At 39.6% G+C, this 18,424-nt stretch overlaps 1 protein-coding gene across 3 annotated transcripts; it reads left to right on the top strand.

The window, feature by feature from the left end:
- Nucleotides 1-1,038: 1,038 nt before the first annotated feature.
- LOC143334813 (uncharacterized) lies at nt 1,039-12,375 on the top strand. 3 transcript variants are annotated; one of them, XM_076753730.1, is made up of 16 exons: nt 1,039-1,099; nt 2,442-2,500; nt 2,803-2,817; nt 3,196-3,228; nt 3,656-3,688; nt 6,023-6,049; nt 6,207-6,257; nt 6,508-6,546; nt 7,282-7,320; nt 8,125-8,148; nt 8,651-8,677; nt 8,830-8,883; nt 9,667-10,527; nt 11,290-11,354; nt 11,534-11,569; nt 12,030-12,375. In XM_076753730.1, exons 1-15 carry the CDS (start codon nt 1,089-1,091, stop codon nt 11,543-11,545), a joined length of 1,350 nt encoding a protein of 449 aa, XP_076609845.1. In that variant the 5' UTR covers nt 1,039-1,088; the 3' UTR covers nt 11,546-11,569; nt 12,030-12,375. The 3 variants fall into 3 exon arrangements, with proteins under 3 accessions (XP_076609845.1, XP_076609843.1, XP_076609844.1); XM_076753728.1 differs by having other exon boundaries at nt 3,653-3,688; XM_076753729.1 differs by lacking the exon at nt 12,030-12,375 and adding an exon at nt 11,916-12,023 and having other exon boundaries at nt 3,653-3,688.
- Nucleotides 12,376-18,424: the final 6,049 nt, after the last annotated feature.

Here is an 18,424-nt window from a genome sequence, read left to right as displayed (position 1 = left end):
CGTGGGGGGAGGTGAATGTAGTCTGTGATGTGGAGGGGGGTTAAATGGTGTGAAGAGGGTGCTGCTGGTGTGCAGGGAGTAACCCTGTCCTTTTACAACTGATGAAGGTGTTCAGTTGAACACTGAATCATCTTTGTGACTTCTTTTAATTCTTAAGTGACCTTAATGAAAAACTTCCTTTTCATAAACTCTGAGTGTTTCTGATTAAGACTGTCCAACCGGTTCTCCTCTGAATGAGAACCACATACCACACACAGGCACTCACACACACACGCACACACACAAACAACTTTCTTCATTTCCTGGTAGGAAACATGTAAATTAGAGGACTTTAATGCTAAAGGATCTGTAAAATAGAGCTCTTGGTTAATGTTTGCTCTTACATTTACAGATTTTACTTTATTTTTGATAGTTTTGGAAAGTCATAACTGTTTATGTTCTTAGCTGGATTCTGTCTTTACTTTTCTGTTGTGTGTGGCAGTTAATAGTATTTATTGCTGTCACTGTGTCTTTAGGCTGCTCTCTTATTTTACTCTCAAAGAAACTTTTACCTGATTAAATTACGGGAAATGACATGAAAATGATTTCTTCTGCCTGAGGTGGTTATTGTGCGTTAGTCCTGGTGTATTTAATTTTATTACCACAAACTGGATGACGCACTGTGATCCTGACACTTCGTTGCCCATAATTCAGCCATGGTCTAAACTAGGATAAATTTGATCTGAATCTGGTCTAAACTCTGTTCTGACTTTGGCATTAATTCAGTGTAAATGTGCTCTTAACCCCGTAAAAATTTGGAGTAAATCGGGCAGGAACAGCAGAAACAATAGAAGCTGCTGTCATCAGGACTATTTTACTCGAAGTAAAACAGTGAATTTGTGTGTTTAAGGTAGTTAAAGAGTTTTAAAACCAGTGTAGACATTCAGACAGACAGGTGCAGAGGTGAACAGAAGGAGGAGGAGGAGGAGGAGGAGGAGGAGGAGGAGGAGGGAGTCTTAGTATAAAAGCTGCTGCTCTCTTTCAGCTGAGTTCAGAAACTCAACAAACAGTGGCGTTTTTTTCTTGTCCACCTCCAGAACAACAACAGCATGCTCCAGCGGTGAGTTTATTCTGATATTCGTCTCATAAGCGTTCAGTAATTCAACTTTTTAAACTGTTTGAGTTTACCTCCGTTTACAGGTTTTACAGGTCAGACTACAGAAGGAACAAAATTCTATGTCACATTTTCCACTCTGCTGCTAAACACATCACAAATCAAACACAATGAAATCTTATGAAATTAGTTGGTTACACATTTTGCGCTGCCTGACACCCAATAACTATCTGTTTCTGTTGTTTCTAAGTAGACTCATTTGATCTTAGTTCACAACAGCTCACTGTGTCTGATACTTTACTTGAGTTTTTCCATTTTGGGACTTTTGACTTCTCCTCTTCGACTTTTCTGAAGGAAATTTTTTACTTTTTACGATACAAGTGGATTTTATACTGGGTACATGTGATAGGGTGACACATTATGCTGGAAAACAGCAGTTTAAACGGTGTGCTGCATTTCTTGAATAACTGATCTGATGCCTGCTTACCTTTAGTACTTTGTGCTGCCTCTGTGTGGCGACAGGAGGATTCAGGCTTTGTTTGTGGGCTCGTGTAAATCCAGCAGAAGGACCCCAGTGTTTCAGCATAAAGCCTCAGTCACTCCACTCATAGTGAAACTTAAAGCTTTCCTGCCTGTTTGAGGACCTGAGCTGCTTTTCTCTTCCAGCTCTTTTCTCTCTATACATCGGAGAAGAAGAGATGCTTTGTTTTTCCTCTCTGTGGAGGAAACACAAAGCAATGCAGTCATTTAACCCTTCAGGCTCAAGACGGGTTTCAACACACCTCACATTCATCCCTTGATGTTTATCACACGACATTCTTGATTTTATGTTAATCACTTCACATTCAGATTTTTCCATTCTTCACATTTGCCACTTTACACTTTATATTTTACATTAATCACTTTACATGTTTTCTTTTTCATTAATACTTTACAGTCTTTATTTTTACATTCTTTGTATGTGTCACTTTACACTCTCTTTTACATTCCTTTATGGTCTTTATTTTACATTTTTTTACTTTACATCAATCACTTTACAGTCTTTGTTTTACTCTTCTTGTTGGAGAGATACTTTATTAACTTTAAAAACTTTAAATCCCTGCTGCAGCCTTTGGTGGTCTGTGTTAATGCGATGATGGATGTGAGCTTTGATTGTACTAAATGATAATAATTATAATAATCTTGATTTTTCTGTGCTGTCAACAAACACTGAACATATTTTGGAATCTTTATGAAGTGAAATGAACAACAACAACAACACCAAACATGCAACCAGAGTGCAGTCAAATGTGTGTGTGTGTGTGTGTGTGTGTGTGTGTGTGTGTGTGTGTGTGTGTGTGTTTTACAGGTGTGTTGTGTCGCTGCTCGTCGCTCTCATTGCTGTTGCTCTTGCAGCTCCAGTCCAAGGTAAGCTATGACATCATCAGTCATCATAATTGTATTTTCAATATTCAATGTTAATATCAATGTTCAAAATTAACTAATTATTATTAATTTATACACTATGTTGACAATATTGATAATTTTATTAATTTATATTTTGACAGTGAGTAACAATCAATGAATAAGTCTCTCTGTCTCTGTCTGTCTGTCTGTCTGTCTGCCTGTCTGTCTGTCTCTCTGTCTCTCTGTCTCTCTCTGTGTCTGTCTGTCTGTCTGTCTGTCTCTCTCTGTCTCCATCTGTCTCTCTCTGTCCATCTGTCTTGCAGAGCGAACAGATGACGGTAAGCATCATCTTATATTTCAGTTCATGAATGTGATCATGTCATCAATCATTTGTTATGACCTCTGACCCTTTGATTCAGTTAAGGTCTTGACCTTTGACCCTGTGGACATTTAATCACACTGCATCCATGCAGAGCAGCCAATCAGAGTGCAGATTTCACAGTTGTTTATCACACCAATGGTGTAAAGTGCAGTTAGTGTCCCCTAGTGGTTGAAGTGTTCATTGTAACCACAATCTAAATGAACATCAATCTGATCAGAGATCAGATCAATAAACGTGTTTCTGTTTCTGAGACTGATCTGAATTCAGTTTCACAAAACTTTATTTATTCTGAGTGCAACGATGCTAATGTTTACTGTCTGCACATCTGTTTCAGAGAGAAGTGCACCGCTGCTCCAACACCTCAACGGTAAACACACACACACTGTAGCACAAACACACAGTAACACACACACAGTAACTCACATACACACACACACTGTAACACACATACTGAAATATACACACATACAGTAACACACACAGTAATACACACTGAAATACACACACAGTAACATACACCCACACACACACAGTAACAAAGTAACACAAAAACATACACACAGTAACACAGTAACACACACACATAGTAACATATACACACAATGACACACAGTAACACACACACACCGTAACATATACACACAGTAACACACAAACACAGCAACACACACAAAGTAACACAGAAATACACAGTAACACACACTAGCACATGTTAATACAAACATTAACAAACACACACCAACAGCTCACTGTGTTGTTGTTTATTTTGGTGTTTGTTGTTGTTGTTATAGAAGGAACTGCAGGTGAACTTGTGACATCACAGCCAGGTAACAACACAGTATACATTAAACACTATACAACAAATACACAATCCACAGTATATACTTTACACACTACAGAATATACTATAAAAACATAATACATAGTATACACTGTTCACACAGTATATACACAATACACAATAAAATGCAATAGTGTGTAGACACACCACACAGTATACAGACAATACATATACAGTACATATGTATATACACAATACACAATATATATACAATAGACATTGTGTACATACTCCACAGTATATAGACACAGTACAGAGAAAATATACATTTCACAATGTAATCACAATACAAAGCATTTACACCCTACACTGTCACAGTAGCCACAGTACCTGACAGTGTGACAGAGTACACGGTACTCAGTCTCTTACCTGCTGCCATTTCCTCTCACCTGTTCTCCTGAGCAGCAAGTACTTTTCCACCGTCAGTCCTCTTGTCAGAAACACCCACTGGATCACTCACCTGATCATCACCTGATTCTCATTACAATCAGTCCAGTATTTAAGCTGCTCTCCCACACTCACTATTTACCAGATTGTTCTTCGCACTATGCAAGACTCTCCAGCATTCATAGTCAGACTGATCTCTCCTTACTGGACCTGTCTGCTTTTGACTTCTGGTCTTCTTCTGGTCTCTAGCAAACACCTCTGCTTTCTGTATCTGACTCAGTGTTTTGTCCTGCACTTCCTGCACTTCCTGGATCTCTGCCTGTCAGTGACTGTTAAATGTTTGGTTCACCAAACATTTCAAGAAACATTTCAAGAAACTCTCAATAGTTCCAAATGGAACATTGACTTTGTCCCTCCTCATATTTTGGGAAACAATAGTTCTGACATTGTTCAGTACTACGGCGTATCCGTCTGTGGCACTCCTGAGATCAAAGTCAGTGAAAGCGACTTCTGTGATCTGGTGGTATTGCAATTGGGTCCTAAACCAACCTGTTACAGTACAATCTGGCCTGTCGTGGACCCAGCAGGTTCCACCTCACCACAGCATCACTGAGAGGATTGAGGGCATCTTCCAGCAACACGAGGCTCTGATGGCATTCTGCAGTGGCTGCAGCCAGGCAGGGAGCAGCACCTCAAGAGCAGAGGTTAGCTGTGTGACCTGCACAGATCCAGCAGCCAATCTTCATCCAAACCCAACTGTTTCTGGGGTCAACACCACCCACCATTCCACCTCCTCCAGCCTGCGAACCCAGAGTGGGGACTCCTGAAGGCTACGCTGGAGATTTGGAGACCTGCAACGCCTTCCTGACAAGCTGTTCAATCCTTTTTGCTCTGCAGCCCCACGCCATCACCTCTGAGCAAGCCAAGGTAGCCTTCACCATTGATAACCTGACGGGGACAGCTCGCCTGTGGGGAACCGCCAAATGGGAGAGGGGCATGGCAGCTTCCGAGCTCCATAAGGGGCCATTGCTGCTCAGATCCTTCTGAACCTGCACCAGGGAGAGCAGATGGTGGTGGACTACTCCATTGATGGAGTGATCGAGCTGGCCACAAGAGTGGATCTTCACATCCAGGCTCAGCGGCAGCACCACTGCAGCACTACCACAGGAGGGGCCTGAACCAATGCAGCTCAGATGATCTGATTGACTCCCAAGGAGTGACAGAGGCGTCACCAAGCCAATCTCTGCCTGTATTGTAGCCAGGCCAGCTATTTCATCTACCAATGTCCAGCAAAAGGCAGGGCATCGGTAGCATCAGCACTCGATGGCTACCTATCAGTAAAGCAATGGCTAACTGTCTGCCTCCTCATCACCCTTATGACTGCGCCATCGATCTGCAGCCTGGCACGTCTCTGCCCAAGGAACGCCATACACATACACAATATGTATATAACACAACATAAAGACACAACACACAGTGTTTCCACATTACACAATATAGACACACTACACATTATATACCCACTACACAGTATATACTAAACTAAAAAATGTGAATACTGTACACACAATTTACACACTACACAACGTATACACAGTACATACACACTAGACAATACATATATATTACAAAATATACTGTATATACAATACACAGTATGTGCTGCATACACTACACAATGTAAACACACTGCACACACTGAGTACATGCTACACACATTATACCCACTACATACAATGTATACAAACTACACTGTATACACACACATAAGGAAACACTGCACACACATCATTAAACAACATTTGGATTTGTGTCCACAGTGTCTGCTGACAGCATTTACTCTGCTGAACAAACAGAAGGTAACCTGTCTGTTTACCTGTCTCTCTGTCTGTTTACCTGTCTGTCTGTTTACCTGTTTGTTCACTTCTTTCAGAATCAGAGGAGATAACTGAATCACCAGGTGAGTTTGTGTGTCTGAAGTATAATAAAGCTGATGTGTTTTTTTCACTTAACATTTGAATTGAACTATGATCCAATTTAAGCATGAACAACAAATTCAGATTCAGATTAGTTTAATTTTAAATAGTTGTAATTGTTTTTGTGTTTTTTTGGGTCAGACAACAGCAATGAAAGCGATTCCAAGATGGAGGAAACCGGTGCAGCTGACAGTAAAATAACTATTTCATATATTTCAGACTTGAATGGATGACTGAACACAACAGACGCACAATGTTACTACAAATACATACAAAGAGTAGAAGCACACACAATGAGTACAGATACATACAACATGACAACACAACATGAGTATAAGTACACACAATAGAACTACAAATGAACAAAACACTACAAATAGACAAATATGACTACAAATACACACGAGTGCAAGTAGACACCAATCGTTTGTCATCTCCCCAGGTGCTGCTAACAGTACAGACTCTGATGAACAGACTCAAGGTAACTTGTCTGTCTGTCCGTCGGTTCGCCTGCCTGTTTGTCTGTCTATTCACTTGCCTGGATGTTTACCTGTATGTCTCCCCCCGATTGTCTGTCCTTTCACCAGTCCGTATGTTCACCTGTATGGTCACCTGAGATTTGGAAGAAAAGGTTGTGAACACTAACAAGTGATGTTGTGTCAGACAAGGACACACATGAACATTAAATCTTTAATCAAAGTGACCATGTTTCACATGTCGGCCTTATTTTAGTTTCATGATAAATTCATAGCATTGACAGATGCAACATTTCTTTCCCTCTATGCTGATGATACACAACTATGTGTCCCTATAAGAGGACTAGTTTGTCCACCGCAGCAGACTTTCTAAACATTTAAATGGAAGATAGCCTTCTTCCACTGAATTTGAGTAAAAATTAAACCCACCTGAAAAAAACATTTTTTTTATTTTATTTTATTTTTTTTTTTATAAAAGCTGCATTCTTATAATCATTGATATCAGTAAGAGATCATCCATCAGAATCCAACTCATTTCAAAGGGATTTGTTTTGTTCTCTCTGTTCACAATGAACAATGAATGTTTGAAGTGTTTTTCTTCAAGATCTATATGATACACAAAAGCTCTAATTTATATCTGTAAATACTGCATTAAGTATTTCGTGAGGCGGTTTAGAAAAACAGTCTTAGCAACTAACATTAGCACTACATGTAATTAAACTGATGTTTTGTCTCTGTAGGTGGAAACAGTCAGCAGAACTCCTCTGAACCAAAACATGGTAAATACATTTAATATTCATCCTGTTAATCCTTGTGCACGAGTATTGACTGTCAGTTTATGTGTGTGTTTCCAGTATGTGTCATGAAGAAGTTCCTCCTAATGAATATAAAAGTTAAAAGGGAGTTTTTCCTCACGCCATCGCCAAGTGCTTGCTCATGGGGGAATAGGAGGGTATCTGTCCCTTTAGGAGTATGTCTGGTCTACACCTGCTCTGTATGGAAAGTATCAGGAGAAGACTTTTGTTGTGATTTGGCACCACAAATGTTAAAACTGAAGTGAACTGAATGTATGTAAATGCTTGTATGTACAGTGTGTACATCGGGATATACATATTTTCTTCCCCTTAGTATATATTATTTTGACTGCAGTGAAAAAAGAAATATTAAATAAACTATGATTCACAAAAAGCAGCGACAGTTTGTATAATTTTCAGCCTGCTTCTGCTCTCAGTGTTACTGTTAAGCACAGTACCACTGCTGTTATTACTACTGTTATTTCCAGTCAGAACAGCCCCTCAAAACGTACATGGCAGTACATGAGTGTATGTGTTGTGATTTGTTGTCAACACGTCATACAACACTAAGACATCATAATGGATGTGATATATGGGTTTCTTTCTTCCTCCTTTGTCGTACTCTGTTTGTTTGTTAAATGTTGATGCTTTAGGAACTTCTTTCCTCCAACACATTAAAACAAACAGCGGAGTCAGACTGAGGAGGAAAAACCTGAAATCAAACCCACACAAAGAATGAGGATGTTTAATTCTTTAACACAAACTGTTTATGTGTTTCACCTTCCTCAGATTCAGAAGAGAAAGCTGAAGAAGGTCAGTGTGTCTGTCTTTTATTTTTAGTTCAGTGGAGTTAATTACCAAAAGCCAAAGGTTTGTCTGACAGATGTGTCTGACATGAAGTAGACATATGAAATATGTCTGTTAGATCAAATCAGAGCTGAAAAGTTTCTTTAAGATGGGGCAGAATTTTCCCCACAAAGGAGGAAGTTTGTTGAATTTACTTTAGGTTATTAGGTTTGGTTATTATCATTGTCAGGATCTGTAAGAATACCTACTGTGAAACACTTATAGTAGAAACATTTACCTGTTGTACATCTATGAAGTGAAACAGAAAGAAAGAAAACAGAAAAAAAACATTCCAATAATGCAGCCAGTGACAAAACATAGCCTGATGGCTGCGCTCATTCTGGACATTCATACAGCTGCACAGGTTTCATGTTTGTCATTTTTTAGAAGTTTATCACATGACAGTGACATCCCACCACAGTGTCTGTTTACCTGTCTACGTGTTTACCTGTCTGTTCACTTCTTTCAGAATCAGAGGAGATAACTGAATCACCAGGTGTGTTTGTGTGTCTGAAGTTGAATCCAGCTGATGTGTTTTTTTCACATGAATTATAATCCAAATTAAAGTGTGAACAACAAATTCAGATTAGTTTAATTTAGTTAGTATTAGTACTAGTTGTAATTGTGTTTGTGTCTTTTTTGGTTCAGACAACAGCGATGAAAGCAATTCCAAGATGGATGAAACTGACGCAGCAGCTGATGGTGAGAATTAAATGTTTCTTTGTTTTTTTATGTTCATGACTTAATAATTCTACTACTACCGATACTACTAATAATGGAAATCATAATAAAAGCCTTTTAGTTCTGACCTCAGGAACAAAAAGAGGTTTGAGTCAGAGGATCTGAGCGACCAAGCAGGCACATATGTCTTAATCATGCCAGATAGTCAAGTTTTAAATATTATTTACTATTATTATTATTATTATTTATAATAATATGTATTCTGTGACAGACAGGTAACCAATGTAAAGGTTTTCAGATTGGAGTAATGTGGGCTTTCTGTGTCTCTGGCAAATACCTTTCTTAGAGCTAGTTTGCTTTCTACAGTTGTGGGTAATACATGCCTTATTTCTCTTTACAAAATGCCAGTTTTGCTTTTAAGGAATCAGTCAGTTTATTAATATGTTTTTATAAGTTTGCTGTACAGTACAGAAATCAAAATGAATGCAAATATTAAGACATCTGAGAAACCAGGGCCTGTTGTATTTGGAATGTTGTACAGTTCTGGTCTACAATAGAACCCTGTCGCACATTCATAAAACAGGCCATCAGTCACAACAGCTTGTGATCTACCTGAGATCATTTGTAAAGCTATTACACAGTTTTTCATCAAATCTAATGGAATCAATGTGTTCCCAAAGAATTTGATGTTCAACAGTATCGGAAGCCTTAGATAAATCAATAAGCAGGGCAACACAATGATGTTTAGCAGAAACATGATAAGAAATAATTGATGAGTGTTCGATATGTATCTTTGATCGTCAGATACTGAAGACACTGCAGCTGATGATGACAGTAACTACAAAGGTGACCCCGATTCAGACATGAACATTATCACTGGTGATGACTCTGACCCTGAGCCTGAGTCTGAGGCTAAGACTGAGATTGAGTCTGAAACTGACTCTGAGGCTGAACCTGACTCTGAGGCTGAACTTGACTCTGAGGATGAACCTGACTCTGAGGCTGAACTTGACTCTGAGGATGAACCTGACTCTGAGGATGAACCAAACTCTGAGGATGAACCTGACTCTGAGGATGAACCAAACTCTGAGGATGAACCTGACTCTGAGGAAGAACCAAACTCTAAGGATGAGACTGAGATTGAGACTGAGACTGAGACTGAGATTGAAGCTGAGTCTGAGATTGAAGATGAGTCTGACTCCGAGTTTGAGGATGGGCCAGACTCTGAGCTTGAGAATAACTCTGAGCTTGAGAATGACTCTGAGCGTGAGGCTGAGGTTGATGTCAACACAGCAGAAGAGGATGACAGCATGGCTGTGGAGGATGAGGGGGAGGCAGCGATTGAAGAGCAAGTGGAGGACGAGGAAAAGTCAGAGGACAGGAGGGAGGGAGCAGATGGTGATAAGGTGATCACAGAGGAGGACGACAGCGACGGGAACGTTGACGGGGCGATCGAGGACGATGAAGACGATGAAACCCTGAGCGATGGAGACACTGAGATGAGTCAGACTGACAGTAACGATGAAGCTGAGCCTGACAATCAGCTCAGCAGTGACACACTGGAGGTTATCAGTGAGGAAGAGGGGGTGAACCAGGACAGCTCAGTAACGTCAGACAATGAGGAGGCTGAGGACTACAGTCCAGAAGTTCTGGACGTCACTAAAGGTAAACTGAGACTGATGAAAACAAATGACTGACAGGAAACCAGCACTGGTTAAGAACTCATTTGTGTTTGTAAAACCTTTAGAGTTCATGTGTTTTTTATCTTTGTAAAAGAATTCAAGATTTCAGAGCCCAAAAGGTCAAGATCACGTTTTCACCATTTGACATAAAGACAGAATTTGAGAAGTCAGGAAAGACAATTTTTAGCATCCAAACTTCAAACATTAGAATTCAGAGGTCCAAATGAAGAAGTTAAAGGTCAGGATGGAAAATCAAGAGATCAATATCAGAATTCTGCAGATAAATTAATTCAGAGATCAATGTGAAGATTTCAGAGATCAGCATTAAAAATTCAAGAATTCAAGAATTCAAACTCTAAATGAAGAGTTCAGTTGTGACAACGTTAAAATAAATTATGGCAGCAAGATAAATAGAATTGGTGGTAAACAAAGAATTCAGAGGTCAAGATCCAGTCAAACTAAAGAATTCTGACGGCACAACAAGGAAGTGAAAGATCAGGGTGATGACGCCAAACTGAAGAACATCAAGTTCAAAGGTCACTTTGAAGAATTCCTAGCTCAAACGGAACAAAAGATTAAGCTTACCATACCAGAACAAAAGTGATTGCATCAGAAGACAAATGAAGAAAAGATTGTTGTGGGTCAGAAACTGTGCCCTGAGACTTTCTCTCATAGAACCAGGGTTACATAACTGTGGCTGGGCCTCCCTTTCTTTACATGGGACTTTTCATCTTGTTGCTTGTAGCCACACCTACTGACCAAACAGACCAGCTGGACCAGCCTGACGACTTCATCTCCCCACCACAAAGGGTAACAGTCACATTGTACTGTGACATCACACTGCCTCACAGCCCATCACACTTCAGATCCAGTCAGTCTTGTTGCAGCCAAAAGAGAGATGTGAAGAGAAATGATGATTCCACAGTTTATTCTTTCATGAATCAGACTAAAAGAAGTGAAAATTTTAAATCTGTGCTTTCTTCTTTCAGCTTGGCCCCTGAACTGTGGAAGCTCAGCGGCTCCAGGTATCGTCACACACTTTGAATGCACCAATGGAAACAATCCTGTAAACTGTCATAAGCCATGATTCGGCAATGATCTTATTTTAACAATAAAACAGTCAGTAGTCCATCAAAACAAAACCTTGGAATCCGTGCTGCATTCAGTGGAAATGGGAAAGCATGAGACTGCTGACAAGTGACAGACAGAGATGATTTCATTAAAACGGAGAAACTAATATGTGACGTGTGATAGTCATTCTAAGATGATTGATCGATCAGTTGTGTCACACATAAACAACACATCACATCAAAACAACAAGCTGCAACATGATGCTGATCAGATGAGTAATTTGTGTTTTCTCCCCATCAGAGGAATACACTTACCATGACAACAACAACAACAACAACAACAACAACAACAACAACAACAGCAAGCTAAACTGCAACTAAACTTCAGCTTCCTGTTTGTTTTTTTGCTCCTCAGCTTGTTCCTGATTGGTTGTCTCCACTTTCTCCAAACTCTGGCCGCTGTAGCGTTTTGACTGTTCGACCGTCTGCTTCCTCTCAATCTGTCTCACTCTCTGCCTGTCTGTCTGCCTTCAGTCTAATTTAGAAACATTAAACCACCGGCTGCTCTGAGATATGCTGTGCTCAGACATTACAACGTACATACCGTGCATATCATATACCACCTGCTGATCTCAGATCCGCTCTGTGTTCATTGTTTACTGTACAAACAGTAACAACTTGTTGGAGGAATGATTGTCTGTCCACAAAGGAACTTCTAATAAAGTTTGAACTGTCCAAAAAATCTCTCATTCTGTGTTCATGTCTTTATTTACACTGATTACCAAACTGTAATCACTCACTGATTAACGATTGTAATCATTCACTTATTATTGATCTGTTGTCACTCACTGATCATTGATGTGTAATCATTCATTATCGATTTATAATTGTACACTAATTATTGACCTCTAATGTTACATTGATTATTGATCTGTAATCATTCACTAAATATTCATCTGTAACTAAAATGATTATTTTTCTGTAATCATACACTGATTATTGATCTGTAATTGTACACTGATTGTTTTTTCTGTAATTGTACACTAATTATTGATCTGTGAACTCATACTGATTGTTAATCTGTTACTAAACTGATTATCTGTGATCATAGATTAATTATTGATCTTTAACCATTCACTCATTATTGATGTGTAATCATACACTGATTGTGGATATAAATTCACACACTGATTATTAATCAGTAACTATCATGTGACCATTGATCAATAATCATACATGGATTTTTGATCTGTAATCATTCACTGATCTATAACCATACCCTGATTATTGATGTGTAGTCATTCACAAATTATTGATGTGTAACTACTCTAATAAGTTATCTGTAATCATACATGGAATAGTGATCTGTAAAAGTGCACTGATTATTGATCTGTAATCATACACTGGTTATTGTTCTGTAAACGTACACTGACTATTAATGGAATATATAGATTAGAATTTAGTTGTAAGCAAATCAGGACATGCCTCAGTGTTTATTAATGTACAGTATATGTGTAATCTCCATGCATTCATATTTTATATTATTATACCTGTGTTTTCAATATATTTTCATGTATCTGTCTATAGAGCAGCCTCCACTTATGTCTTCTGACTTATGAGGTTATTAGCAGTAGCAGTCATTAACTGACACATACATAAATACCTAGATGTGCTTACAGATGCGTTAAATTAATGTTATTATACATTTTTATACTGGTTAGATATGACAAACAGGGTAAAGCATCACTGTAGAAGGTAAATAGAGGTGTCAAACACAACTGTCAATGGAAGGCATCATAAAGCTGTTCATCAACCTGCTGTTTCTTTACTCTTTCTTTTGTATTGGTCATTAAATTGCAAAAAATCACTAAATGAGCAAATATCAGAAATACATCCAGATGCAGAAGGAAACAGGGAAAGGCAGGAGGAAGGAAACTGCCAGACTGCTTCCAGTGCTGCTCCTGCCACTACCATACAAATCCAATGTTGGCAGAGAGAAGGAAGGAAAACGAATAAATAAACATCCAAGAAATAATGAAATGAACAGGAAAAAAAGTGTGTTTGTAAAGTGTAAAAGATGGACAAATATATCAGATATTTTATAGTATCTCACGACAAGTATGCAAAGAAAAATAAGTAACAGGAATTTATACATATATTGTAGGATTGTTGGAGAGGTTGTGGATGTATGTATGTGCACCAGTTATTTAATAATAATTCTAATAATTTTTCATAGAACTATAATCCATACATATTTTTGAGTGGTGTTCCTTGATTTCCAATTCATGAGGATATTTTTTTAGGAAACAGTCAGGAGGGAGTAATGTACTGTCTGAATTGACCAGGCTGTTGATATGCTCCCGGTGTGCAGAGTGTAAGGGATGATGAGATGTGGCAGCCCATGATGATAGACGGAAACTGTGATCTCTCTCCAAAGTCTTTTGTGAATATAGCTATCGGGGCTATTCTGTGTGCAATTTTAAACGTGTTTTGCCCAGTAAAATGGAGTGTCATCAGGAGTGATGATGTACAGGTTTTGTTCTCCGGAAGGCAAACTTAACCAGGTAAGGCACAGCCGAAGAATCAAAGTCTAGGAATCAAGCAGGGGTTCAGGTGAACAGGAAACTATGAAATGTTTAGCAAAATGCAAAAGAAAATAAGATATAACTTTATTGATCCCATGCCAGGGAAATGTTGTTATGTTGTTACAGACAGCAGTAATAGCAAGAATAAAGAATCACAAGGGAGATGTAGAAAAAAAGAAATGCACAGCTAAAAGGAATACGCAATAAAAATCAACCATATACAGTCTATGTGTACATTATATACAGAAAGAGTATAAAAATAAAGTTTCCTTTAGAATCAGAATCATATATACTTTATTGATCCTGGGGGGGAATTTTTAATTTTTTAATGATGGCTCAGTTTCTCAATGGAGAATTTCTGGATCTGGATTGCCCATGGATAATAAAATACAGTGTTATGTAGTATTCCACAGTAACAAAAATAATTAAAACAGTGTGTCAGAGGACAAGTGGCAGTGGGCCAGTATAAATACTACTGAGGTAATCAAAGGGAATGGGGAGCAGGTGAGTGAGTGGGTGGAGCAGCTCAGGTGAGGAAAGGGTGTGAACAGGCTTGAGGGATGGCAGAAAGGTGTGTCTGGGTCTGCAGTGACAGGAGAGAGAGTAACAGGGAGTACAAAGCAGAATGAATGAATGAATAAAATATCAAGAGTGGTTTGTGACAACCATGATATGATGACTATAAGCAACTGTGGAAATCTCATTGTATGTTTTTAAGCAGCATTTGACCAAATGACCAGGCAGTGCTCCATGTGTGACAGAACAAGTGACATAATAACACCAAACATGACAGAAGATGGACCATATGCTGAACATTATTGTGAATTAGTAATGCCCTTTGCCTCCTGGAGACAATGTAATCAATATGGTCAGGCCAAGACAGGAGGTTCTCGATTTGAGCTCCCAGTAGTTTTGTTAGGGTGCTCATTTGTCTGTCTCCATTGCTTTTCTTTTCGCTTTTCCCTTCATGTTATGTGTCTGGTCCCCTGTCTGTCTGAGGCAGGGTGTGGCCACACTCACTCTCTGTTGGTCTCCGCCTATTTACCTGCGCACCTGATGCACATGGGACTCATCAGACCAGCAGTACTTAAGGGTGGCTCTCTGCTATACTGGTTGCCAGTTCGACCTGTTCTCATCAGTGTCTTTACGTTTGAGCCTCTTGAGAATATTTTACTTGGTAACCAAGTTTTTGTTACGTCCTGTCATAATCTTGCAGAAGCATCATTTTGGATTTCCTTTGTTCTTTGTCCTTTGTTGTTGTGGGGTGCCACTTATGTTTGTTTCTTGTTTTTTCAGTGCCTTCCCTCCACATCCAGTGTCACGCTCTGCCTCCGACCTGCAGCTTGTTTGTTTAATTAGTTCTGTTATAGTGCATTTTCTGTTTGTTGTTCACTAGTTACTTTGTGGTTCTAATAAATCCTGTTTCCTTATACATTCCATCTACCAGTCTGCATTAATGGGTCCAGTCAACATTATTTGGCTTTACCATAACAAGTTTGGTTTTAGTCACCTGCTCAACTGATATCCCATCTATAAGTTGAGTGCACTAGTAAGAACATTCCTACTACCAAATACAATACATTTAGGTTTGGCAATGTTCAGAACTAATTTGTTAATTTTCACTCATTTAGTAATGATATGCAGCTCCACCTGTAGATTCTCTCGCAGCTTCACTTAAGTTGGTAATGCACAAAACAAAGTTGAGTCATCAGCATATATGACTACATAACAGTGTTAAAGGTAGTAAATCTTTTGTAGTTTGAACATAACAGTGGACTAAAGCAACTCCCTTGTTGGACTGCTGGATATTTCTTTACTTTCAGAAAAGCTGCCATTGAAAATCACTCGCTGGGTTCTGCTAGAGGTAACTCGTGTAATCTACACAGGAGCTGAAGGTGAAACACAATAAGGTTTGAGCTTATACTATGGTATTCAGCTAACCTGAACTGTTTTCGTGTCCAACACATTTCAATGTATAGTTCACCCTAGGCTCTTGTAATTATTGTTTATAGATCACCAAAGCATTGCCCAAATTTTTGGACTGATTTCTCTGAGCTGTTATCTATTATTCATACTTGAACATAGTTTCTGAGTCTGATGTTTAAATGTGCTGCATCAGCCTCCAGAATGTTCATTTAGAAATCAACTGGAGGCTGTGAGGCCAATGAGAGCCCAAAGAAACTACTAGCAGCAGCAGCAGCTTCCTGACACCGTTCCTCCGTCGGCTTATTGGCTGCTGTGCTGCTCTTTGCTCTAGTAATTGTTTATATTCTTCATTGTTCTCCATTATAACAACCTGTTCCTCTGACTGAAGGAGGCAGCACGTCATTGGTCCATTTTGTGCTGAAGACAGACTGTTGATAACCACCATCATCACCATCATCTCTGACTGTAGTTTCAGATTTTGTTGGGCCGGCTCAAACAAAGACTCTCTGTCAAATTTACCCCCTGCTGTTTGTACTTGTGTTTCCATTCTTTCACCTGTTGTTTTACCTGTGTTTGATTTTTATTCACCTGTGTTTTGCTAGTTGTTCCAACTGCTGAAGTACAAAGCATCATATTAACCAACACCCGTTAATGCAGTTGTTGACAGTCATGTACAGGAAGGTCAAGCCTGTGACATTTTAAGCTGGTCAGGGCAGAATGTCTGAAGACGATTACAGGTGTGTTGGAAGGAGAGGAGTCAGGTTACCTGGTCCTGCAGCTCACTGGTGTGGAAGACTGACTCCTGAGATGGGGCAGATGAAGTTTCCCTGAGACGATGAATGAAAACTGACCTGCAGGTCCTCAGAGGTTAACTGACTCACACACATGCACACACACAAGCAGGGGGTTACTTCCTGCTAGATAAAGGGTGTTTGTTTCAAAAAAGATTCCTGATTGGTTAATGGGGAGCATGACTGTGGCATCGGCAGGGGGTAAATCAATGGAGCCTGACGCATCAGTGAGCGTGTGCAAGATGTAAAATAAAACCTTGTTCAGGTAAGTTTCACATGGAAGCAGCTGATAGGCCGATATCTGTGAGAAAGGATTTACCTTTACCTGAGACACATACACCTGAGCAAAGGTGGAGGAAGTACAGGTCTAAAATGGAGAGGGTGGGGTTAGTGACCCCTCCCTTTTTTAAATCTTGTTTTTGAAATGATATTTTATCTCATGTTTTTTCTTATTGAATTCATTAACACTTTACCTTTACCTGTTTATCACGTCAGTTCAACAAGATGTGATAACTGACTACGTGCTGATGCTACATTTACTGCACAGCCTCCACAGTTTAGATTATATTTGAATTCTCATGAGTTAAATATTTCATGACTGTTTGTATGTATTTGAGGTCTGTTTTTCTGCCTCTCCACTGCGTTCATGCAGTTTCTGGACTCTCACTGGGTTCATGCTGCTCCCACAGCTCTTGGTTACAGGTGGACATTAGGATCAAAGGTCCAGGTGAGCTGCAGTCATTCAGAACTGAGCTGGAACAGACTATACCTTAAAGTGCCCTTAATTCCTCTTTTGGACCCAATCCCAGAGTCCAGCTCAACTCCAGCTCAGTTCTGGTTTCAGAACGTCCTGCTACAGATCGATGCAGACTCATGTTCTGCCCTGATTCCCACAGACAGCAGGAAACTCGCTTCAAAATAAAAATACAGAAGGTCAATGAGTTTTCCAGCATGTAGCACTGAAAGGACACCTTTGTTTCAATGGACAGTCTGTTACACACAGTCTGATGTACACAATCTCACACAGGAAGACACAACAACTGTGTGAGAGGAGAAGGCACAGCAGGGGAGGCTGGCAGGAGGAGGTGGGAGTGAAGGTGTGGCAGGAGGTGATGGATGTAGCTCAGAGGAATGTTGGCAATTTCTCTCTGCAGCTCAGTATCGCTTTAATAAAGGTTCCATTCTATACGTCCACTAACCTGAACACACACACTAACACACACACACACACACACACACACACACACTGTCAGACACACATTAACACACACACACACACACACACACACACACACACACACACACAGGAACACATGTATAAACACTCTTACAGTGACACACAGAGTAACACACAATAACATACACAGTGACAGGCGGTAGTTACTGTGTTTATTTTCGGGGAGGATTCTGGACATATTACAACAGTAAACCATGGCGCAGGGCTGAACTCAGGCAGCTTCTCTTCTCCATGGTAAGGTGGAGGCCTACAGAGGCAGGGACAGAGTCCT

Source organism: Chaetodon auriga, chromosome 17 (assembly GCF_051107435.1).
Source record: "Chaetodon auriga isolate fChaAug3 chromosome 17, fChaAug3.hap1, whole genome shotgun sequence".
NCBI lineage: Eukaryota > Metazoa > Chordata > Actinopteri > Chaetodontiformes > Chaetodontidae > Chaetodon > Chaetodon auriga.
Note: the sequence above shows the minus strand (reverse complement) of the source record. Positions and strands in the feature narration are given on the sequence as shown.